Genomic DNA, 22,775 nt, shown 5'->3' on the forward strand with positions numbered 1-22,775 from the left:
AGCCCTGGCCATGGAGGGAGTTGTCGAATCCCCCCAGGAATCCAGTGAGGTCAGGCCTGGCAGGGTGCCCATTTACAGAGGAGCACCTGAGGCTCAGAGAAGTAGATCGCCAGCAAGGCGGAGCTCAGGCTCAAGTCGGGCAGGCTGCACCTGGCTTCTGAATGGTGAAGCCAGACCACCCCATCTGCTTCCCAGAGTCGTTCTCTTTGAGCCTCACAAGGGCACCAGCTGGATGGCTGGCCCAGGCTTGTCTCAGCCAGCACGGGTGTGGGTGTGCTGGCTTCCTGCTCCTGCAGGGCACCCAGCTCCAGAAGCTTATGCAGTTGACCCAACAGCTGATTCTAACCTCCTCGTACGTCAGTTTCCTTTTCTGTCAACTAGGAAAGATGGTAACCACCCCTTCCCTAGGGATTGTGGTGACATTAAAAAGAGTTAATCCTTGTACTGTCTTACAACCATGCCTGGCTACTGTGATTAACTCGTTTCTCCTCTAACCATCACTGCCTCTGCCTCAGGACTCTGCTCAGGTGTCCCACGTCCTCCAGGAAGCCCGCCCTAGTCTGGCTTAGGCAGCCTTGCCTGATGCTGGCCTCCTCTAGCATTTGTGATCCATGACTGGAGCCACTACCCAGCCCCTTACAGGGCAGGAATCACCACTCATGCTTCTCCAAGCCAGGGACCAGGCATGCCAGGCTCCGTGTCACTCTGGGGAGTGCATGCTGGGAGGGAGCTTGTTGCCTTAAGGTATATGGAAAGGTAGGGGACTCTCCCGCCCAGGCCTTGCTCAGGCCCTGGAAGTGCCCCTGCTGGGGGTAGAGGGAGGAGAGCACCCCTTCCTCCTCTAGTCTCAGCTGAGCCTATGACTGGGGTTGGGGATCGGCATGGGCCCCAGGACCTATCCTTGACAGATTACCATCACACAGCTCCTTCTGCCCCCAGACTCTGCCCCCCTGGCACATGCACAAACAGACCCTCACAGACTGAGATCCTCGCCCCAAAGGATCCCAGAGTGGCTGGATCACTGGGTGGCACTGGCCTTAAGGAGGCTGTGAGGGGCCCTGGCACACTACCCAGCAGGGAACTCTGGGGTCTGGCATCCACCCACGTATCCATCCGACCCACTGAGCTCTGGAGCTGGGGTGGAGTGGCCCTCAGGATATCCCTCTGTATCACGTTGGCTGGTTTGAGGTCTTGGCTACCCCTTCCCAGAATGAGAGTCCTGTCTCCCCCAGAGGAGTCCCAGTTGGTTGGGAGCACTGCTGGGTGCCTACACTCGAGGACCCACTCAAGTGACCCTGCTAGCAGCCCTCCACCTGGCAGCTCCCTGTGGGACAGGGTCGGGGTATGGGGTTCACATCGCTCTTGTCAGTTCCAGTTCCACTCCCCCCCTGCACTGATGCCTGGCCAGGCAGGACTCTACATGCTAAAATGGACCAGCGCAGGGAGCTAGGTGTGGGTGCCCTGAGAATTCACACGTAAAGGTGTGTGCCGAAATTCATGGAGCTGATCATCAGAGTGTGTGCATGGTGTGAGTGTGGCAAGGCAGGGCAGAGCTCACAAGCCTGACGAGGTCAGCAGGGGCACCTGGAAGGCTTCCTGGAAGAGGGGAGTCCTGGCAAGCAGTGAGAGGGAGACACAGGCTCTATGGACCAGGGAAGGCAGGTTGAAGAGAGGTCCAGGTGTCCCGGCGAGAGCCGATGCCAGTGGCCACCCCTTCTGCGCTCCCCCCCACTATCCTCCCTGCAGCTCCCTGTGGCCAGCAGCTCTGCAGCACTCGGCTCTGCTCCACTTTGCTCAGCTCCGCTCCAGGAAGGCCACCTCCTCCCTGCCCTCCTCCTTCCCCCCTCCTCCCGCTGTCACCACTCACCGATCACAGCCTCGAGGGGGTGGGGACCCCAGGGCTGGACACACCCCACCGTGGCCCCAGAGCCCAGCTGATCGGACGGTCGCACGGTCGGACGCAGGACCCCGGAGCCCTGAGGTGGGCAGTGTGCCAGGGTCCCTCACAGCTGCCTCAAGGTCAGTGCCAGCTAGGGATGCAGCCACCACAGGGTTCTTGAGACCCAAGGAACCCACCCCAGGTTCCTCATCCCAAACCTCAGGCTCCAAAGCCAGCTTTACTCCAGGTGTACCTGAGGCGGGCAGGTCAGTGGGCAGGGGGTACTCCTTTGTCCACAGGCGGGCCCAGGTCCGGGGGTCTATCCGGAGAGGTCCCAAGCTGGGGGCCAGCACTGGCCGTGCTCACACAGGCCTCACTGGGGACACCCGGCACCGGCCATGGGGAGCTAAAATTGGAAAGTGGCGAGTGGGAGGCAGCTGACAAAGCTATTTCGCAGGCTCTTCACCGTGCTCCGGTTTCAAGCTTCTGCTCCATTAACCCGATCCTCAGGGCCTCCCTGCCCCCACCCGGCCCATGAGAAGGTGCCTCAGCCCTCAGGCCGGCAGTGGAGAAGTCAGGTCGGGCAGCCCCCCGGTAGTGGCAGGGGCAGCGGACTGGCTTCTTCAATGAGAGACTCCAGGGGCCTCACTGAGAACACTCAATCCTGTCCCTAGTCCACTGTGTGACCTTGACAGGTCCCTGCCCTTCTCTGGTCCATAACGCCTCCATCACTGCAACAGGGAGAATGCTGACTTTAGCGGCCCAGAGGAGCTGGTTTCAGAAACAGTGAGGGAGGTTTGGGGGAGGATCTGGGGCAGGACAGGGCTCTGCCAGCCACCTCTTGCTCAGCCCAGACCGAAAGGATGCCTAGACATGTTCCTCCCTTTAATTTGGGCCCATGGGGCCCCTGGGAAGGCCCTAGTTTAGGTTGGAGCAGAATACAGAGGGCACAGGTTCTAACTGAGGTCCCAGAGATGACCCAGGACTCCTGGGGATGAGCCTAGGCCCTGGCAGGAGGGAGTGGCCAGGCTCACCCTGAGCCCAACACTGGTCAGCACCTTGGGCAGTGGCCAGCAAACTCCCTGGTGTCTGCCTGGCCCAGCCTAGCCCCACACCCACTACTCCAGGGCACCTCTTCAAATAGCACTCCTCCAGCCAGCTTCCAGGGCCTGAATACAGAGCACTGAGAGAGTGGGCCGGTGTGGCCACGGACACAGGCAGGAACCAGGGACGTGGCAGGCTGGGGCTCAGGGGCTGGGTGGGGTAATGGCGGTCGGTGAGAAGCTAGAGGCTGAATGAGAGGGATGGGGGCTTGGTGCTAGGGCAGGACCTGCGAAGGCCCTGGGAAGTAAAGGCAGCTCAGGAGCAGGTGGGGATCACAGAAGGGTGCCCTGAGGGGGTGGGGTTTTGTCAGAAACTGTGGGAGATTTACTGAGGGGGAGTGGGGATCCTGAGGGCCAGAAATACAACTGAGGTGATGCAGAGGGAATTTCTCCACGTGAAAGTCATCTGAGACCTTGGAGGAGCAGTTTGAGCAGAGGGTGGGGACCGGTCCAGCTGAAAGGTATGGCGGAGTGAATGAAGGTGAAGAAGGCAGGCTGAGGGTGAAGAGAATGCTTTCATGAGCCTTCAGTGGGAAGGGCGGGAGCTAGAGTGGCAGCTAGGATAGGGCACCAGATGGTAGGGGGCCTGGGAGGAGTGGGAGATAGGTGGGGGGGAAGGATGGTATGAGGTCCCCAAGGGGCAGGAAAGGCAGTTTCTCTTCAGAGTGGGGTCCCTACTACCTCAGTGAGGGACCAAGAACTGCGCTAGGCAGGGCTGGGGGGCTTCGGGGCCCTCACTCGATCTTTCTCCCTCAGCTCCATCCAGGCTATGGGCATCAAGACAGCGTTGCCTGCGGCAGAGCTGGGCCTGTACTCCCTGGTGCTGAGTGGGGCCCTAGCGTATGCTGGCCGGGGGCTCTTTGAGGCTTCACAAGGTAACAGCTGAGCCCAGGGGCAGAGGGGTGGGACCCTTCTTCCCCGGGGTTCTCAGCAAGTTTCTCTGCCCAGCAAGGTCAGAAACTTAAGAGGCCCCAGACTCAAGGGTAGTCCCTAGGCCCTGAGCAGGGAAGGGGTGGGGGGGGTGTTGAGCCAAATGCAATCACAGGGAGATTCAAATGCAGAAGAATCAACAGAGACCTGGACAGAGCCAGAGCCAGAGCGACAGAAACAGAGAGGCTCAGACATTCAGGAATACAGAGACCAGGCCCCAGACACACAGCGAGACCTAGAGAGAATCAAAGGCAGAGAGAGACCCAGACCCTCTCGCCTCTTCCCAGGGTGGCATCAGCCTTGCAATAGAAGCAGGTATGGGTGTGAAGGGGTCCCTCCCCATGAGGCCACATTCTGTTCTCAGATGGGGCCCACAGGAAGGCCTTCCGGGAGTCTGTGCGACCCGGCTGGGAGTACATTGGTCGGAAGATGGTAGGTTCCCCACACCTCGGGGTACCTGACCGGGGTCCCTGATCCCTGGCACAACTTTCCTGTCCCAAACCTTCTTTGACTGTCCCCTGTTCCCAATGGTCCCAGATAACAAGAGGGCTCTCAGTGGGGAGGGTCCCTGGCTTGAATTTTAGCAGCCTCAAATCCTCCAGTGGCCCCTCCTCTGTCCTCCTGGGGTCACGTCAAGTCTGCCCAGACCCTGCTCATTTAAGAAACAACTTGAGGCATGCTTCAGCAGGGCCTCCAGCACCATCCTCCCCAGAACACTGCAATAATGGCAGAATGTCAGGCAAGGTGCTGGGCAGAGGGGAAGCTCCGAGGAGCAGAGCAGCCCATATGGGGCCCCTCATTCTTCTCAACCTATCTTCCTGGTACTTGCCACAAGAGGGGAAGGCAGGGACCTTTTGCCACTGCTCTCCACTAATGTATAAGAAGACTCTGGGGGCGGGGAAGGTGCTGGGACCCTGACCAGCCCACTCTACCCCCACCCCACCTTAACCTGCCGGGACCTGCCCCAGGATGTGGCTGACTTCGAATGGGTTATGTGGTTCACCTCCTTCCGCAATGTCATCATCTTCGCTCTCTCCGGACACGTGCTATTTGCTAAACTCTGCACAATGGTTGCCCCCCAGGTGAGCTGGATCTGAGCCACCCCAGCCTCCCCCTCCCTTTCCCCTAGTAAGGGTTGTGGGAAGGCCATCCTGGGGTCCCACTTCCATTTACTTGAAAAGGTAACTGAAGCCTTCTCCAATGGCAACCCACTCCTTCTTGCCTGGAGAATTCCACGGACAGAGGAGCCTGGCGGGCTATACAGTCCATGGGGTGGCAAAGAGTCAGACACAACTGAAGCAACTAACACTTTCACTTTCACACTTTCCCTGTCCACAGCTCCGCTCCTGGATGTACGCTGTGTATGGGGCCCTGGCCGTGGTGGGCACCATGGGCCCTTGGTACCTGCTGCTGCTCCTTGGCCACTGTGTGGGCCTCTATGTTGTCTCACTCTTTGGCCAGCCCTGGCTCTGTCTTGGCGTCGGTCTGGCCAGCCTTGCCTCTTTCAAGCTGGACCCCCTCATTTCCTGGCAGGTGTGTGCTGGGGCAGGGCAGGAGTGGAGGGTGCAGGGACAGGACCCCGAACATCCTACTCCATCCAAACCCTTGGCCTCCAGAGTCTCCCCAAGCATTTCCTTCACTTTCCCAGCTGTCGTCAACCCTTTGATTACAGAGCATGCCTGGCCCATGAGGCAGTCACCTCCACCTCAGCAAAAATGTCCAGCTCTACCCCAGCACTTAACTAGCACTGGGCGGCCAGTGCTGACTGACGCCAGCAGAGGGAGAGGGCAGGACCAGGCTGGGCCCCTGCTGGAAGCGGGATGAGCTTCCCAGAGGCAAGGGGCACCCTGGTGAGCCGGTGGCCTGTTCTCTCCCATCCAGAGCGGGTTTGTAACAGGGACTTTTGATCTTCAAGAGGTGCTGTTTCACGGGGGCTGCGGTTTCACGGTGCTGCGTTGCACCAGTTTTGCGCTGGAGAGCTGCGCCCACCCTGACCGCCGCTACTCCCTAGCCGACCTGCTCAAGTACAATTTCTACCTGCCCTTCTTCTTCTTCGGACCCATCATGACCTTTGATCGCTTCCACGCTCAGGTGAGGAGACAGACACACTGTGGGCTCCCAAGACAGGACTGGGCCCCTTCCCCCCACCATGACTGGCAGTGAACCCCTCGCAGGAGCCAGAGGGGCTGGTCTCCACACTCGGGGCAGCCGGGATGAAGCGGCGTCTCCCCTCACCTTCAGGTCCCCACACAGTGACTCACCATTCAGACAGGGCTCCTCCCGCAGGCAGGGCCGGCCTCCCCGCTCAGACACTTGGGCGTCCCCTCAGGTGAGCCAGGTGGAGCCGGTGCGGCCAGAGGGCGAGCTGTGGCGTATCCGGGCCCAAGCAGGACTCAGCGTGGTAGCCATCTTGGCCGTGGACGTCTTCTTCCACTTCTTCTACATCCTCACCATCCCCAGTGACCTCAAGTTCGTCAACCGTCTCCCGGACAGCGCCCTCGGTGGGTGCGCGCCGGGCCCAGCACAGGGACGGGGGCTGGGCAGCCACCTCAGAACTGACCTCTGTGCCCCCACAGCGGCGGAGTCACAGCCATGGCAGCGTCTATGGAAGGGTGGGGGAGCGGGGTTTTGCTCTTTGAAATGCGTGGGACTTGGAGGTAGGCTTGCCCTGTGAGGCCCTGAGGGGTATCCTACAGAGGGCGCCCCACTCCACTTGGGGCTTAGGGATGATTTCCACAGCCCGACAGCATCTCCCCAGGGCCAGCCCCGCCCTCGGAAGTGGGGCGGGACCTCCGCGGAGGCGGGCCGTGGGGGGGCCTCCGTGGGGGCGGGACCTCTATGGGGGCGGTCCGGGCGCAAGGACCGCCCCAGGAGCTGGTAATTTTCCGTAGGGAAGGGCTGGGCTCAGTTACCACGCTGGATTTGGGAAGGCCCGGGGCAGGGTAGGGGGCGGGAGGAGATGCCAATGTGACGGCCCCCAGGCAGTAACGACCCTCTGTCCGCAGCTGGCCTAGCCTACTCAAACCTGGTGTACGACTGGGTGAAGGCAGCTGTCCTCTTCGGAGTCGTCAACACCGTTGCGCGCCTCGACCATCTGGACCCGCCCCAGCCTCCCAAGTGCATCACAGCGCTCTATGTCTTCGCAGAGACGTGAGTGCGAGGTCCAGGGACACGCCCCCGGTATCCCCACCTTCCCTTAGCCTCTTCCCCCATGCTCCAGAGCTGGGCGCCTGGCCGATTTAAACCCGTCTGCTCTCCTCTCCTCCCACAGACACTTTGACCGTGGCATCAATGACTGGCTTTGCAAGTGAGTTGGGGTGGGGTGGCGGGATGTCACAGCCATCCCCCAAGTATCTGAGCAGGGCAGTGTCCGGATGGGTCCACGATTTCAAAGGTCACCCCCTGGGCCAGAGGAAGCAAGGCGGGAGTGAGGAGGTCATGGTAGAGGTTTAAGTGAAAGATGAGGATTTGGACGTGGGTAGGGGCCCTGGAGGAGAAGGAACTGGCAACCCACTCCAGTGTTCTTGCCTGGAGAATCCCAGGGACGGGGAGCCTGGTGGGCTGCCGTCTATGGGGGTCGCACAGAGTCGGACACGACTGAAGTGACTTAGCAGCAGCAGCAGCAGCAGCAGGGGCCCTGGAGGTGAGAGAATGGTGGAGGGGAGACACACAGCAGGCAGCCAGGACAGGGCCTGGCCCTGGATTGAGGCCATCAGGAAGGAGCGGGCGAAAACTCCCAGGAAGTCATGTGCTAAGAAGGACTCTAGTTGAAGGGAGAAGGCGGAGCTGGCAGAAGGGCCTAAAAGGAGTGTCAGAGGAGCAGGAGAAAAGTCAGGATCATGGGACACCCTGGAAGCTAAGGGAAGCCCATCCTGGCATGGTGGGGGCAAGCAGGTTGGATGCTGCTGAAGCTAGAGACTGAGCATGAGTGTTGGTTGCCTGCAGGTTTTCAGCGTTTCCCCGGAGACACAGGGGCAGGGGAGGAGAGGGAAAGTTGGGGGGTGGGCACTGAGGAACTGCAGGGAAGTCCCGATGTGGACAACCCCTGAAAGAAGTGTGGCACTGAAGGGGGACACACAGGAATGGCTGAAGGGAGAAGTAGGTGTTTTATAGACAAGAAATGATGAGGCATACTTGGGTGCTGAGGGGAATTATTCAGTAGAGGGAAAGAAGTTGACAATGTAGGATAGAGGGGTGATTGATGGAGGGTGGTCCCTGAGAAGGGAAGAGGCAATGGAACCAGTGCCAGGCAGAGGTCTGGCTTCAGGACAGGGAGGAGGAAGAAAAGCCAGTGTGGATGCCGAAGAATGGTGGGTGAGTGTGGCAAGGTGAGGGATTCTTCCTGAAGCCTTTGGTTTTCTCTGTGAAATAAAAGGCAAGGTCATCAGCTGAGAGCTGTTTGGGGATGGAGGGAGGCAGCATCTATGTGCCTCCCTTGCTTAGATCACCACACACCCACTCATACCTGCAGGAGAGATGAAGGTGGAGTAGCCACTGCAGAGCCTGGGAGAAGAAGCTGACGAGAGAAGCTTTGACATTGATGGCGCAGATAGTGTGGGAGGCGGTGGATTTATGGATTCTAATATGCCAAGGTGTGGCATTCTTCCCATTAGGGTTTAGTTTCTAGGGTGCAGGTGAGGAGGAAGTGGGTGATTTGGGCTTTCCCAGATGGGTGAGAAGGAAGAAGTGAGGGAGAAGGGTGTTTTAGGTTGTGATGATGACTTATTGAATATAAGCCTGTTAAGAAGGGTGGTAAAAATAGAAGGGCATCAGGAGATGAGGACTGTAGGGGGAATCAATGAGATTGAAGAAGTGGAGCTAGGGAGTCAGATCAGGTGGGGCTGGGTGAAGGATGGGAATCAGGAAGAAGTAAAAGAAGTGGTGAAAAAGTTGGGGTGTGGCCATGGGAGTGGGTGACTGGAGTGGAGTGGAGAAGAAGTCACTGGAAATGAGGAGGTCAAGTAACAGAGACACTGGCTATGCAACAGGTCTTCAACCAAATTTATTTAACAAATATTTATTGAGTATCTATCTACTGTGTGCCAGGCACTCACTGTTCTAGTTTCTGGGGATACAGTAGTGAACATGGCAAAGACCCTGCACTCATGGAACTTAGAGTCTAGTGGGGAGAAACAGACCATAAACAGGTAAAAAAAGAGAGAGAGAGAGAGAATAATTTTAGAGAGTGGTAAGTGTTATGAAGAAAGTAAAAGAACGTAATGGGATAGAATCTTCTTTAGTTGGGGTTCAGGCATGCCTCTGTGAGATGAACTGAGACTTGAATGATAGGCAATTTGGAAGACAGATTTCCAGGCAGAGAGAAAAATAGGTACAAAGGCTTCAAGACAGGAACCAGCTGTGTGTCTCTGAGTGTCAGAAAGACTGGTAAGGGAAAGCACAGTGAATGAGGCAGAGAATGGTGGGTGATGAGGTCAGGGAGGGAGGCAGAAACCAGACAACGTGGGATCTTCTAGCCGTAGGAAGGTGGTTGAGTTTTAATGAGGAACTATGAGGGAGGGTATAATTGTGGAAGTGAGGTAATCTGGGTTACACTCTTAAAAGATGCCTTGACAGGGAAGCCTAGAATGCTGAAGTTCATGGGGTCACAGAGTCGGACGTGACTGAGCAACTATAACAACAAAAGCTGCTGTGTGGACGATGGACAGTAGAGGGCAGAGGCAGAAGCAGGGAGGCAACTTGCTGCTGCTAAGTTGCTTCAGTTGTGTCTGACTCAGTGCAACCCCATAGACGGCAGCCCACCAGGCTCCCCCGTCCCTGGGATTCTCCAGGCAAGAACACTGGAGTGGGTTGCCATTTCCTTCTCCAATGCATGAAAGTGAAAAGTGAAAGTGAAGTCACTCAGTCGTGTCCAACTCGTAGCGACCCCACGGACTGCAGCCTACCAGGCTCCTCCGTCCGTGGGATTTCCAGGCAAGAGTACTGGAGTGAGGTGCCATCACCTTCTCCGGGGAGACAACTTAGGTCCTTGCAATAATCTGTGTAAAAGGAGATGACCTCCTGGACTCGAGTGGTGTTACTGGAGGCATGAGCAGTGCTCAGGACTGAGAGGAAGCTGTGCAATTTGCTCACTTGGATGTGAGCGGAGAGGGGAATTGAGAATCCAAGATGGGACCAAGAGTTCTGGCAGCAACCGAATGGATGGTGGCTGAGATGGGAATGAAGCAGGTTTGGGCAGGGATGAGGGAGTCAGTCATTCATATGAGGTGTCTGGTAACAGTTGGATTTATGAGTCAGGAGATACATTTGAGGCTCATCAGAATAGAGACGGCATTCAGAGCCTTGGCTGTGGATGAGGTCACTTGAAGAAGGAAGGTAGCTGGAGAGGACGGGAAGTTCAAGGCTGAGCCCTCCATATTTTGAAGTTGGATAGAAGCGGAGCAGCCACCTGAGGCTCAGGATATTGAATATGCCCCGGATGATAGTGTTGAGGAAGCTGCCCCCCTTTGTGTATCCTTTGCCCACCTACCACCTGCCTTTTCCCACACTCCCACCGGCCCCTTTTCCCACTTTTCCTGCAGGTATGTGTATAACTACATTGGTGGGGAGCACTCTGCGGTGATCCCAGAGCTGGGGGCCACCATAGCCACATTTGCCATCACCACTCTGTGGCTTGGGCCTTGTGATGTTGTCTACCTGTGGTCATGCCTTAACTGCTTTGGCCTCAATTTTGAGCTCTGGGTACAGAAGCTGGCAGAGTTGGAGCCCCTATCTCAAATTGAGGTGAGCAGAGAAGGTCTGGGGCTGGGGTTGGCTGGGGCCCTGGAGTGGGTGGCACTGCTGACCTCTGGAGTCTTCCAGCCACACTTGACTCTCAGTCCAGAACTTTCTCACCACCACCCTCCTGGTCATCAGGGCTATGACTCCTCCTGTGGGTGTCTGGCCCTCCCTTACCTTCTGCAGGGTGGGGCCCCTGGCCCTCACTGTGTTGATCAGGCTGCGTCCTCTCTCCAGGGTGCAGTTTCCCATGTTTAACAGAGGGAGAGCTGACGTGCGAGTCTCAGAGACACGGGCATATCCTAGGATCCTGTGGCCATGTGGGCAAGGCCTCTGACTCATTGTATCCTCTTTTTCCCTGGGCCTGTTGCCTCATTGCCAATGTTTTCCTGGACCAAGCAGACCTCTCTGTCAGAGCAGATGTCCCGCAGGGTCCGAGCTGTCTTTGGGGCCATGAACTTTTGGGCCATCATCATGTACAACCTTGTAAGCCTGAACAGCCCTGAGTTCACAGATCTGGTCGCCCAGCGCCTGCTGCTCTCAGGTGAGGGACAGTGGATACAGAATGTGCCCTGCATCCACTTCGAGAATCGTGATCTCCTGAAATGTCCCCACCCCACCGTAATTCCTCAAGGACCCAACAGGGAGGGGACCATCAAGTGGGAAGAGAAGAGTCATGGTGGGGGGGAGGGAGGCTCTGTTCCTAGGACCCATAACCTGTTCCCCACCCAGGGTTCCCCCAGACCACGCTGGCCATCCTGTTTGTCACCTACTGTGGTGTCCAACTGGTGAAGGAGCGAGAGCGAACCCTGGCTCTGGAGGAGGAACAGAAGCAGGACAAAGAGAAGCTGGAGTAGGGGCGGAGGGGAAGAGGGGTGGGTTCTGCTCAGCTCTTCCTGGGCCCTGGCCCAGGCCAGGCCAGATGGGGCCTGACTGATAGAATAAAAGACTTTTCTACCATGGTTCAGCCATTCCCTTCCCCTTCTTCCCGTGGTCTCCCGGCTCCCTGTCCACGCCAGATGAGGAGCTAGAGGTCCAGGGAGGGGGCTCAAACTCTCGGCGCACACAGAGCATGTAGGAGACACACATGGACGGCCAAGGCCACCGACCTTGGCAGCCCAGCAGCTGAACACAAGAAGCCCCAGGCCTTCAAACCACCTGGTCACTGCTGCTTGGAGCATCTCATCCCAGACTCTGAGCTGCTTGCTCAGAAGGCACTTTATTCTTCTCACAGGAGGAGACTTACTCAGGCTGCAAGGTGCACTCGATAGAGTTGCTCCCCACCTGACAGGCGAGGAGGCTGAGCCCTGTGGGGCATTTACCGGCACACGGCCAGGCTGGGGCTGGACCAGGGTGCAGCCTGACACCCCATGAGCTTCTGCCTCGTGGACCAAGAACACTGGGGGATATGAGACACTGGAGAAGCCGAAAGTTTCTTATCCCTGCCCGAAGCCCCAGCACTGGGCACCGATTTCCCTTTCCCAGCTGAAGCAGTCCCTGGGGCACCATGATGGGATGGGATCCAGGTGGGCTCTGCCTCTGCCAAACTCCTCTGCTAGGGACTCCTCCCTGGAGTCCCCACCCAGAAGGCCAGGCCTCTGTGGTCTGCAGCATAGGGGACAGGGCACATTCAGGCCCTCTGGGCAGGTCACAGCTTGGTCAGGCGCAACACGTTGAGCCGCACAGGTAGGAAGGTGGCGCCAGCAGCGTAGGCGATCTCCCGGAGGACCCCCTCCCACTTCTTCTCGTCCTCATTGTATCTGGGGTGAGAGGAGTGGGGACAAGGATGCAGAGCTCAGTCACCCAAGTCCAGGGTCGGACCCAGCAGGAAGAGTGCAGCAGGCCACCCCTGGGAGGTGCTGCCTCCCAGCCCCAGGCCCACCTCCTTCCTTTCCATGCTCTGGGAAAGGAGTGGGCACCTACCTAAAGAACACCTACATTCTAGGAAGGGCTCCCTCTCAAGAATTCCACGCTCTTTTTTTTTAACCACATAGCATATGGGGCCTTAGTTCCTTGACCAGTTATGGAACCCATGCCCCCTGCATTGGGAGGATGGAGTCTTAACCACTGGACCAAGGGAAGTTCCAAGAATCCCATATTCCTTGAAGTCCACCTCCTTCCAGGAAGGTCTACACCTCCTCAATCCCCTCCTCTTGAGAATTTCTGAACTGAACCCTCGAAGAAGTAACCCCCACCATCCTCAATGTCTTGGGTCCTGTTCTCCCAGGACCCAAGGGTTCTCCCAAGGTTCTCCCAGCAGCGCTGCTCCCTAGAGGCTGCCTGCAGCACTGGCATTGCTGAAGGTTCAAAAGCTGCCCCAGATGGCTGAAACCTCTCCCGACCACCCCCAGGTAGGATCAGCCAAAGAAGCAAGGCACTGAGAAGCTAGGATCCAGCTACTTCTCAATGCCAGTCCAGCTCTCCCCTTCAGGAGGGAGGAGTGAGGAAAAGCCCACTCTGCTCCCGGGGGCCAATTTCTGTGGGTCTGGGTCCTAACCTTGGCATCGGCTTCTGACTGTGACACTGTTGATACTCCACAGTGGGGTGCGGTGCCATGTGTGCACACCCAGACTTTCCCAACCAAGTGGAGAGACCCTGGGCTAAGCAAGGCATGTCTGCTGTCCCGTCCCCACAGGGTTCCCTGGAAGGGGGTCAGCTCTGCCCCGCCCACGAGCCTGCCAGGTGCTGCCTCGGTGCCCAGCCAGCCTTGCTCACAATTCCTCTTACCTCCCTGGTGTTGGGGGGCAGGCTCACCTCCAGATGTCGTTGAGCTCTGTGGGAACCAGCTCCCCGGACTCAGTCTCCAGAGTGGCAAAGCCACCGATGGCATAGAGGGTGCCCGCCAGGCTGACCAGGCTGAGTGAGCTGCGCTCCTGTGGGAAGGCCTCAAAGGGTGCCCACCTGATGGGAAGAAGGGGGCATGAGGGGGGTGCCCGCATGGGCCTCGGCAAGCCCAGTGACTGTCCCCTGCCAGCATCCATAGCTTCAGTTGCAACCTTCAAAATTCGACTCCCGGGCACCCATTCTGCAAGCACAACCTCCTCTTCCCTGACTGCTCAGGAACACCCTCTGGTCTTCTCTTCTTCCCCATTTTCTTGCCCCTCACGTTTCCCTTCATTGTGCCCCTATCATCCATCCAACCTACACCCGGTGAAACCCACCAGGGACCTCCCCAAGGTCCCACCTTTGCTCCTAAACCAACTTCTGCTGGTCACCTCAATCACCACTGAGACCATCCTGTGCACTCCTGCCCCTTCTCTCTTCTCTCCTTCACAGCCCAGACCCTCTCAAGCTACCTTCACTCCCCTAACTCCTGAGGGTGGACCTCCATCCCTCCAAAACTGCTCTCCTGACCACCGGAATCCAGGGCCCACAGCACACACCTCTGTTGACATGACTTTCTTCACCTTGCACCTCCCCAGCCTCACCGCGTAGGCTTCCTTGCTGAATAAAGCATCTGTCCCTGCTGTCCCTCAGGGCCTGAGCCTCAGCTTCTCCCATTCACACCCTCTCTCCTGAGGGAGCTTGTCCCCACGGACTACTGTTGACCCCCAGATCTCACCCCCCAGCTCAGCCCTTTCTCTGCCCCAGTAGGCTCCTCCTGGATACACCCAAGCACCTCACATCCACATGTTCTAAGTGGACCCTCATTTTTCCTACCTAACTTCAACAGTTCCTCAATAAATGACCTCCCAGCCTCACTCAAAAGCATCCACCTCTCCCTCTCACCCCCACCATCCAATCAATTGCTAAATCCTGCTTCTTCTGTCTCCTGAACTCCTGCTACTGAGTTTGGCCTATGGACCAGCAGCATCAGCATCAGCTGGGGGGTTGTTAGAAATACACTCTGAGATCCCTCCCCAGACCTGAGATCCCTCCCCAGACCTGAGATTCAGAATCTGCATTCCAACATGACCCCCAGGAGATTCGTGTGCATGTGAGAAACACTGGCTAGACCTTTCTCTGGTGCATCCTTTCTGCCCCATCACTGCTGTACCCCCAGCTCCAGGCTACCATCAGTACTTGCTACCCAGCTGTACCCCCACCTCCTGGGAAATCCCTAATCTCTTCTCTACATGGTCTGCCATGAGGCATCTTGGTAAAACACAGATGGGAGCTTAAAACCCATCAGAGGCATTTCATTACTCTGGGGATAAAGTGCTTCAGCCCACTGGCCATCTCTCCAGCCCCAGTATCCACCATCCCCACCTCCCTTCACCCACCACGCTCTATCCAGCCTGACCAAAGCCCTTTTATCCAATGGGCTTGCCTTTTTTTTTTTTTCTCCTAACTGCCTTGGCACTAGCCTTCCTTTGCCTTCGGGCATCCTCCCACTACCCCTTTAGCTGGCAGAGTCCACAGTTTTCTTCCTGACCTCCCTCGGCAGGGTAGCTTCTATTTTGTTTACTGCTCTTATCTCTAGCCATCAATCCAATGACCGGTATGAGTCTCTGAATGAGGAACCTGGCATCTCCTGGGAGATCTCGCCTGCAGACCAGGCTGGCCATAACACTTGCCCCATCTTGTAGGGGAAGCCCACCTCATTGCTGACCAGATTAAAGGGGCTACATCTGTGCTGATGTCCAAGCTGAACAGTGGAGACTCAAAGTAGGTGCTATGATTCCTGCCAGGGCAGACACAGAGAGGGCTGATATAGGCCCAAAGCCACGGGGCCAGAGGGTTACAGTGGGGACCTTCGTCCCTGGCTGTCCTGTGGAATGGGTGGGGAGGCGGGAAGCAGCCATACTTGTTGTCTGCAATGCTGTACACCTCGGCTGAGCTGGTCAGCCCTGTGTCTGTGACCCCAGCAGCTACAAAAATGCGGCCGTCATGGATGGTGGCCCCGAAGAGTGAGCGGGGAGTCTTCATGGGCGCCAGCTCCCTCCACTCGAACTTTTTAGGGTCGTAGACCGACATCTTGTTCAGGCACTTCCTATGGGATCGGGGTGGAGGGGCAGTGAGTGAGAAAGGAGAAGGCGAGAGGCAGAGCCGCCTCTTTCCCTTGGCCCAGTCCCTCCAGCTGCCTCCCAAGGCAGGCAGGACAGACCCCTGACAGCCTCGGGGAGACTCTGCTTCGGTTCCACCCGCCGACCCGGCTGCTGCACTCCCCCCCCTCCAGGCCCGGGCCTCACCTGTTGCTGCCCTTCCCGCCAATGACGTAGACCAGGTCCATATGGGAGAGCACCGAGTGTCCGTACACGGCATAGGGCAGCGGGTCCGATTCGCCCCATTTGAACGACCTAGAGGGGAGGAGAGTAAGGCGCTCTCTGTCCGTCTGCCCACCACCCAACACGTGGTGTTGGGATGCACCCGACTTGTTAACCGGAACTCCCCAGACCGCTCAGCTCCCGGCTCCCAAGTTACCTGCCAGCCAGCCAGCCAGCCCCGCCCCGCCCCGCCCCGCCCCGCCCCCAGCCCCGGGCTCTCGCTCACCCCGCCCCGCTCCACCCAGCCCCGCCCAGCCCCCGCCTCGCCCAGCCCAGCCCAGCCCAACCCCACCTCGCCTCGCCCCGCCCCCAGCCCTGGGCTCTCGCCCTGCCCCCGGCCCTGGGCTCTCGCTCACCCCGCCCCGCCCCGCCCCCGGATCCTTGGCCTCGCCCCGCAACCCTCACTCACAGTCTGTCGTAGCACATGACCGAGTCCAGGCTTTGCTCGTCGTCCTTGAGCTCTCTGCCGCCGACCACGTAGATGGAGTTAAGAGCCTCTCCCAAGCCGAAGAGGCAGCGCGGCGAGGGCAGCGGCGGCATCCCCAGCCACTCTGAGTCCAGGTGGTCAAACTGCGGGCCGGGCGACCAGTCAGCGACCCTCCCCACGCCCTCTCATCAACCCCTCTCCCCAGCCCCAGCCCAGCGCCTTCTGGCCACCCCCCGCCTTGGGTCATGGGGAGTCCGGGCCTGCAGGTAGGGCCAGCGCAGCCCGGAGGCGGTGCCTGGAGACAGTGCCCCCCCCCCCCCCCCATATCGGGCTGAGAACAGCCGAGGGTCCCAACCCCACCGGGGCCCGGAGATCACCTTTATAGCACCGTGATGGAGCATCCCTTGCAGAGCTGAGAAGGAGTCTCTGAGAGGGAGGCCCAGTTGCCGCCCTGGCCCTTCCCCAATACAATTCCTGAACTGAGGCCTGCCTGACCCCTGTTTTCCATCCCATCCCACTGCACAGGAAAGGTCCAAATACAGCCACCCACTCCTTCAAACTTACAGTGTAATAAGTCTATGGCCCTGTGCACTCCAACAGTCGTTTTTTCTTGCCACACTCGCATGGCTTGTGGGATCTTAGTTCACTAATCAGAGATTGAACCCCAGCCCTCCACCACGCCCCCCCACACACCCTCCCACCATCCCCCACCCCCCTACCCCTGGCAGTGAGAGTGGAGTCCTAACCACTGGACCTAGAGGGAATTCCCAACAGTCTGTTAATAACTACACTAGTGGCTCATCTTTTGGTGGAGTTTTCTGAGGGCTGAGCACTGTGCTGATGAACACTTTATAATCATCAGTTAACCTTCACACAATCTTATCAGGCAAGGAAGTATAATATCCCCATTTCCAAAGAGGCCTAGAGAGAACACACAATGCACCCACCATGTGCCTTGGCTGGTGGAGATGCTCTCCCCACCCCCCAGCTTAACACTGGCACGATGCTGCCCTCACCCCTCTCCAGCCTGGTTAGGCCTCAGTAAGCACACTATTCACTCGGCTCCTACCCATCTCTGTTCCATGCTCACTGGTTCCCACCTAGAAGCACTGCACCCTCCCCTCCACGTCTCCAAATTCACCCAACTGGCAAGGCTTAAACTTACATGGCCAGTCACAAGGAAACCACGTTTGGCCTCTGAGATCCCACTGTCACACTATAGCTTGGACCAGGCACCCCACTCTCCTGCTCCTTCTTGGGCCTCAGTTTCCTTATCTGTGCAATGGTAAGGAGGGGAGGATGGTCCCTTTGTCTGAGACACACTGGTCCACATTCTAGTCCCAGCTTCATGCAAAGGTCTTAGCCAGGACCCCTACACTGACCTTGCTCCTTCTCACTGTCCCTGACTTCAATCCCTGCACAGAGCTAGGGCCTCCAACATATTCACCATCTGAAAGCTGACATCTCCCTGAAACTGAGACACCAAAGTTATACATCTTATTGTCAACTGCCTATAACGATCTTCAGCCTTCAGGCAAATGGCTGTCACTCATCCTCCCCGGTCTACATCTCAGCCTAGATCCAATGGCATTCCCCAACAAGTAGACATAGGCCTCTGCTGGGCCCCAAGGCGCCCCCCAGTGCCCAGAAATCAGTACTGGCCGCCCCTCCCAAGGCGGGCCAGGCACCTGCAAGAAGTAAGCGCTCATGGGGTCCTCTTTGTTGTCCTCATTGTAGAAAAGGCCTCCAGCCACGAAGATCTGGTTCTCTTTGGTCACTAGGCTGACATGGTTCTTGGGGATCTGGGTCGAGAGGGAGGCACAGTAGCACTCGTTGGCTGCCGGGTCATAGGCCACGGCGCCCTCCTCACTGATCATGAAGATGAGGTCCTGCAGGAACATGCCAAAGCGCAGGGTGTCATTGAGAATCCCGGGTAGAATGCGCTCTGCCTCCTCTTCCTCCTCCTCCGCCTTGGCTTCGGTTGTGCCCTTGTCAGTGGCCTTGGCCCCAGCCGACTCCTTCCCCTTCTCCTTCTTCTTCTTGCGCAGCACAGTGATGCGGCCCTCGTGGGCATCTTTCACCATCTGCACCTTGCGCAGCAGCTCCGGCTGGGCACGCACGAGAGGGTGGCGCTCCACGCGGCTCTCTAGGAAGGCGCGTGGCAGCAAGCGGAAGCGCACGCTCTCGAAGACCGTGGGCAGTGCGCGCTGGCGCTCGGCTTGCGCCTCGGCGTCACCGCTGCTTGCCCATCGCATCACCGCTTCGAACACGGCTTCCTCCTTCTCCACGTTGAGGCCATCGCTGGAGATGATAGCAATGAGCTCGTCGGCCGAGAGCCCTAGGAAGTCGGCGTCGCGGGCCACCAGCGAGAAGCGCGCGCAGATGAAGTCGCGGGCGGACACCGCGAGGCGCGCGCAGTCGAGCAGGAGGCCGAGGCGGAAGACCGCCAGGCAGTTGGCCAGGCACAGGCGCTTCTGCAAGAAGGACACGCAGATGGTGAAGATGGAAGGGATCTGGAAGCGGTGCGCCGCGGCGAACAGGTCCTGCACGCTCGCCTCGTCCAGCGCGATCTCTGACGTGTACAGATAGTGGAGCACCTGGGCCACCACGTCAGGGGACACCTCCTCCAGGCGCAGCTCGCCTGCGCTCTCAGGTTCGGCCAGGAAGCGCGCCCGGAAGTAGGGGCTGCAGGCGGCCAGTACCAGGCGGTGGCACGGGAACTCGCGCTCGCCCACCCGCACCACACAGTCGAGGAACTTGCCGTGGTCCAGCATGTCCTTGAGCCCGTCCTGCAGGAGCGTCTGCTGGTACAGCCGCTGCTCCTCCGCTTGCTCCAAGCCCAGCGCCATGGTGGGTGGCCTCCTCTCCGCCCTCCCTGCCTTCCTGCTGGGTCGCACTCAGTCTATGCAGCTGTCCAAGCCGGGCTATATATAGAGCTGGACTGGGCCCGGTAAGGCGAGCTGCCTGGCCTCCCGCACATGACGCAGAGGGGACAGCTGGGCTGAGGCCCCCGCCCAGAGCAACCTTGACTCAGCCCCTGGGGTTCATGGGACTGGGGTAGGGTGTCTCGGTCCTCCCTGAAAGATGAGGGCCTCCCTGCCTCCTCTGTAAACGGAGCACAGTGAGGCCTTGACTGCTTTCCTTGGTCTAGGTGATGCCCCTCAGGGAAGGGGATGACCCAAGCTCTGCCTCTCAAAGAAGGGAGAAGCCTTCGAATCCCTCTTCAAGGGTCTCCCTTCCTCCAGGCCTTGTGGGCCTTTCTGCCCAGCTGACCCTATCCTCCTTGGATTGTACCTCCCTCCACCCAGTCCTGGACACGGTGTGCTCAGGTTTCCCACTCAATGAATTTGGGCCTGGGGCACCTGTTGCCTCAGCTTTAAAATGGGAAGAATTTTCTCCCCCCAGCTCGGAGACCTTCCTTGGACTGTGCAAGAAAGCAAGAAGACACTTGAATAAACAAGGTCACCACTTTCCTGTGGGGCCTGAGAAGGCCAGATCACTCTGTTGCACCTCAGTTTCCCTTCCTGCACAGTGAAGAGATGGGTGAGTTTGATTTTTAAGGCCTTCAGTTTAGTTCTGCTGTGATTCGAAAGCAGAGTCCCACTGCTGTGTGATTCTGTGGTCCGGTGATGGGGCAGAATCACACAGTACCACTCACTGTGGTTTTGTGTCCCTGCGAATACACAGGCACAGGGTTTCACACTGTAAGCTGTCAGACGTGCTAGATTCAGTTTTGTAGGTTCAACTATTCTAGGTGTTAAAAACCCCAGGGATCAAAAAACTAACAAAAAGTTACACTCAGAGTTGAATATTCCAGGAAAGCTGTCTGTGCTCAGTTCTTCATTCATCCTAAGCTTGACCTGAGCCTGCCCAGCCTTGGGGCCCCTACACCTGTCTAGCATCTAAGGGATCCGGGTAGAGGTGTGGGGCAGCCAGTCCCAATGCCCACCCTGCTTTGGACCCCTGACTGCCTTCCCCCACTCGACAACATGCACACACACATCAGCCTCAGCCACCAAGATAAACTTGTTCCCAAAGTGCCAGAGGCTGTAGCTGTGGGTTAAATTTAGCCCCCAAGACACTGGTGTGAACTGTTATGGGGCATTCTCCCATCATTCCTGAGTCACTTGTTTATAACCTCAGGCTTGAGGGGGTGGGGGGTTAGCGAGGGGGGCTTAGGCTGGGCCAGGACTGAGTCACCACCCCGTTTTTGATCCCGGTGATGTCAATGCCTGTCCCTCCTGAGCAGTGCTTTCAACCATTGCTTGATGACCCCTCTAGCACGTCTCAGAGGGACACAGCACCTAGGTAGGATCACCTAGAAATAGTCCTGTCTGTCTTCTGGGAAGGGCAAAGGCTCACCCAGGGGCCTCCAGCCCAGCCCTATACTGCAGAACATTTCCATTCAGCACCATCAGTGAGGAGACCAGGTTGTGAGAGGCTCAGCCATGTGGCCAAGTCACACAGCTGGCAAGTGGCTGATCCAGGATTCGAAGCAGATCTGCCCACCTCCAAAGACTGTGGGAATCCCTCCCTGCCCTGCTGATTCCAAAGAAAATGCCCATTAATCGTCATCTCACTTTCCAAAGACCAGGACAGAAGGTACTGGCTGAACAATTAACTTATGTTTATCAGATGATTCAGTGGCATATTTTTAGATTATGATGAGTCCCATGGTGCTCAATTCCTACCAGGCATTCTACTAGAATGTTTATATGTGGCTCATCCATTCATCGAGAACCTACTGTGCACTATTCTAAATGTTGAGGATTCAGCAGTGAACACATCAAGTAAGAATTCCTGTCTTTTTGGAGCTTAACTTCAGCTGAGGGAAAGGGGAACAGCAACAAGTAAATAGTTACACAGGGTGTCAGATGATAACTGCTGTGGTAACAGGTAGCTGGGAATGGGGCATGGGAAGCGATGGGTGGCAGAGGTCACAATTTTAAATGGAATAGTCAGGATGGACTCACTGAGTGGATTATGCTTGAGCAGGTTTAAACCATGGAGGAGGAGGATTCCAAGCAGGGAACAGCTTGAGCTAAGGCCCTGAGGCAGGACTACACCTGTCCTGTTCCAAAAGGAAGCCAGTGAGCAATGAATGAGGAGGTGAGTAGGAGATGAGGGCCAAGAGGTAAGAGGGGGTGGTATCATGTATGACCAGTGTACAGACGGGTTTTTTTGCCCTCTGGGAAATGGGGAACTGCTGTTTATTTTTAAATTATAATTATGGGGAATGCAAACATTTCCAGGGAGAGAGTAATATACTGATCTCTCATGTACTGAGCACCCTCTTTCAACAACTATCAACTCATGAAGTCATGGCCAGTCCTGCGTCATCCCTGCCCCTCTCACTCTGGTTTCACCCAAGGACATGCCCAGGGACCACAGGTGGGCGGAAGAAAGCATGACTCCAGGGCTTGATGTTGATCAGAGGGACCTGTCACTTCATTTCATCCTTTTAAACTTTACAGCATTGGGCTTCTCAACAGAAATGCTGGCATCTCAAATTCTGAGGGAAGTCATTTCCAGCCTGAATTTTACACCCAGGCAATTTTACACCCAGGGAGATACAGTCAAGCGCTTCATTCCCGGAAGTGGTCCGGAGGAGAAGGTAAATGTTAGGGTTAGGAAAAAGGAGTCCACTAAGACATAAACCTTTTAGAAGTTAAAGATCTCTGCAGTGAACGCAAAAGGACACAGTCTTCAGCAAAGAGGGACAGGGAATGACAGGCCGGGGGAGGCTGTTAGGCAGTTTCTCAAGTCTCCTCGTGGGAAGCTGGTTGCACTGTGTGTTCCCTAGGGTCATCTTCCTGTACTGCTCCTTGGTTATGAGAGTGAGGAAATGGATGGAACACTCACTGTGTTTGCACATACGAGAAGGAAAGTTGCATTTATGACAAGAGGTTTGGGAATGCAGCAGTGCTAAACACCTAGAAACCAAAGTAAATTATGTTTAAAAGAGCCAAAAGTAAAAAGTTATGAGAAAGGAAATGGAATCCTATTGCATTATATGGCTTGGTTGAGATCGGTGTCTACATAGTCATAATAATGTAGATACTAAATATTAATCTAACCTCAAATAGTAACATAACCATGTTGGGAGGAAGGGGAATTGTGTATATAGTGTTTGTGTGTGTGATGGGAGTGTTGAAGAAATACATCAATAGCCAATGCCTAAAACTGAAAATAGGAGGAGAGCAGTGTTGGAGGAGTGCTTTCCATGGGCAGGAAAACACCAAAAATACCAACTGAATTGGAACTGCTCACTTATTGGGAGTTGGAAAGGAGGAGATGTGGGGAACTGCAGGTTTTTTGAAAAAAAAAAAAAAAGTTCTAGAAATATTTGGCTTCTTCAACTATGTCCAAATAAAACTTTAATTAAAAAAATAAATATTTTCCTCAGAGGTTCTCTAGAAAACCGTGTTGTGTGACGTCGGATTGTTGCTCACAGCACAGTGGGGCTGCCGGGAAGAGGTGATATGGAGGCAACG

The 22,775-nt window shown here is 56.7% G+C and overlaps 3 protein-coding genes across 13 annotated transcripts in view; 1 reads left to right on the top strand and 2 right to left on the bottom strand.

Moving 5' to 3' along the window:
• Nucleotides 1-2,327, bottom strand: part of LOC113881004 (atypical chemokine receptor 2-like) — a 99,180-nt gene extending 96,853 nt beyond the window's left edge. For all 7 annotated transcript variants that reach the window (XR_003507904.1, XR_003507902.1, XR_003507903.1 and 4 more), the window contains exon 1: nt 2,133-2,327. The gene's annotated coding sequence lies outside the window, so the exon portion shown is untranslated. The remainder of the gene's footprint in view (nt 1-2,132) is intronic.
• On the top strand, nt 796-11,609 carry HHATL (hedgehog acyltransferase like). 5 transcript variants are annotated; one of them, XM_027523751.1, is made up of 12 exons: nt 796-1,981; nt 3,739-3,857; nt 4,277-4,344; nt 4,881-4,994; nt 5,251-5,445; nt 5,794-6,003; nt 6,242-6,413; nt 6,918-7,062; nt 7,184-7,219; nt 10,452-10,653; nt 11,050-11,191; nt 11,380-11,609. In XM_027523751.1, exons 1-12 carry the CDS (start codon nt 1,698-1,700, stop codon nt 11,502-11,504), a joined length of 1,812 nt encoding a protein of 603 aa, XP_027379552.1. In that variant the 5' UTR covers nt 796-1,697; the 3' UTR covers nt 11,505-11,609. The 5 variants fall into 5 exon arrangements, with proteins under 5 accessions (XP_027379552.1, XP_027379553.1, XP_027379555.1 ...); XM_027523752.1 differs by having other exon boundaries at nt 1,742-2,019; XM_027523753.1 differs by lacking the exon at nt 796-1,981 and adding an exon at nt 3,015-3,443.
• KLHL40 (kelch like family member 40) lies at nt 8,893-19,213 on the bottom strand. The gene is made up of 6 exons (XM_027523750.1): nt 17,970-19,213; nt 16,264-16,424; nt 15,780-15,887; nt 15,395-15,580; nt 13,402-13,548; nt 8,893-12,407 (listed from the first exon to the last, which is right to left on the bottom strand). The coding sequence occupies exons 1-6, from the start codon at nt 19,128-19,130 to the stop codon at nt 12,296-12,298; spliced, it is 1,875 nt and encodes a 624-aa protein (XP_027379551.1). The 5' UTR covers nt 19,131-19,213; the 3' UTR covers nt 8,893-12,295.
• Nucleotides 19,214-22,775: the final 3,562 nt, after the last annotated feature.

This window comes from Bos indicus x Bos taurus, chromosome 22, assembly GCF_003369695.1.
Source record: "Bos indicus x Bos taurus breed Angus x Brahman F1 hybrid chromosome 22, Bos_hybrid_MaternalHap_v2.0, whole genome shotgun sequence".
Classification (NCBI taxonomy): domain Eukaryota; kingdom Metazoa; phylum Chordata; class Mammalia; order Artiodactyla; family Bovidae; genus Bos; species Bos indicus x Bos taurus.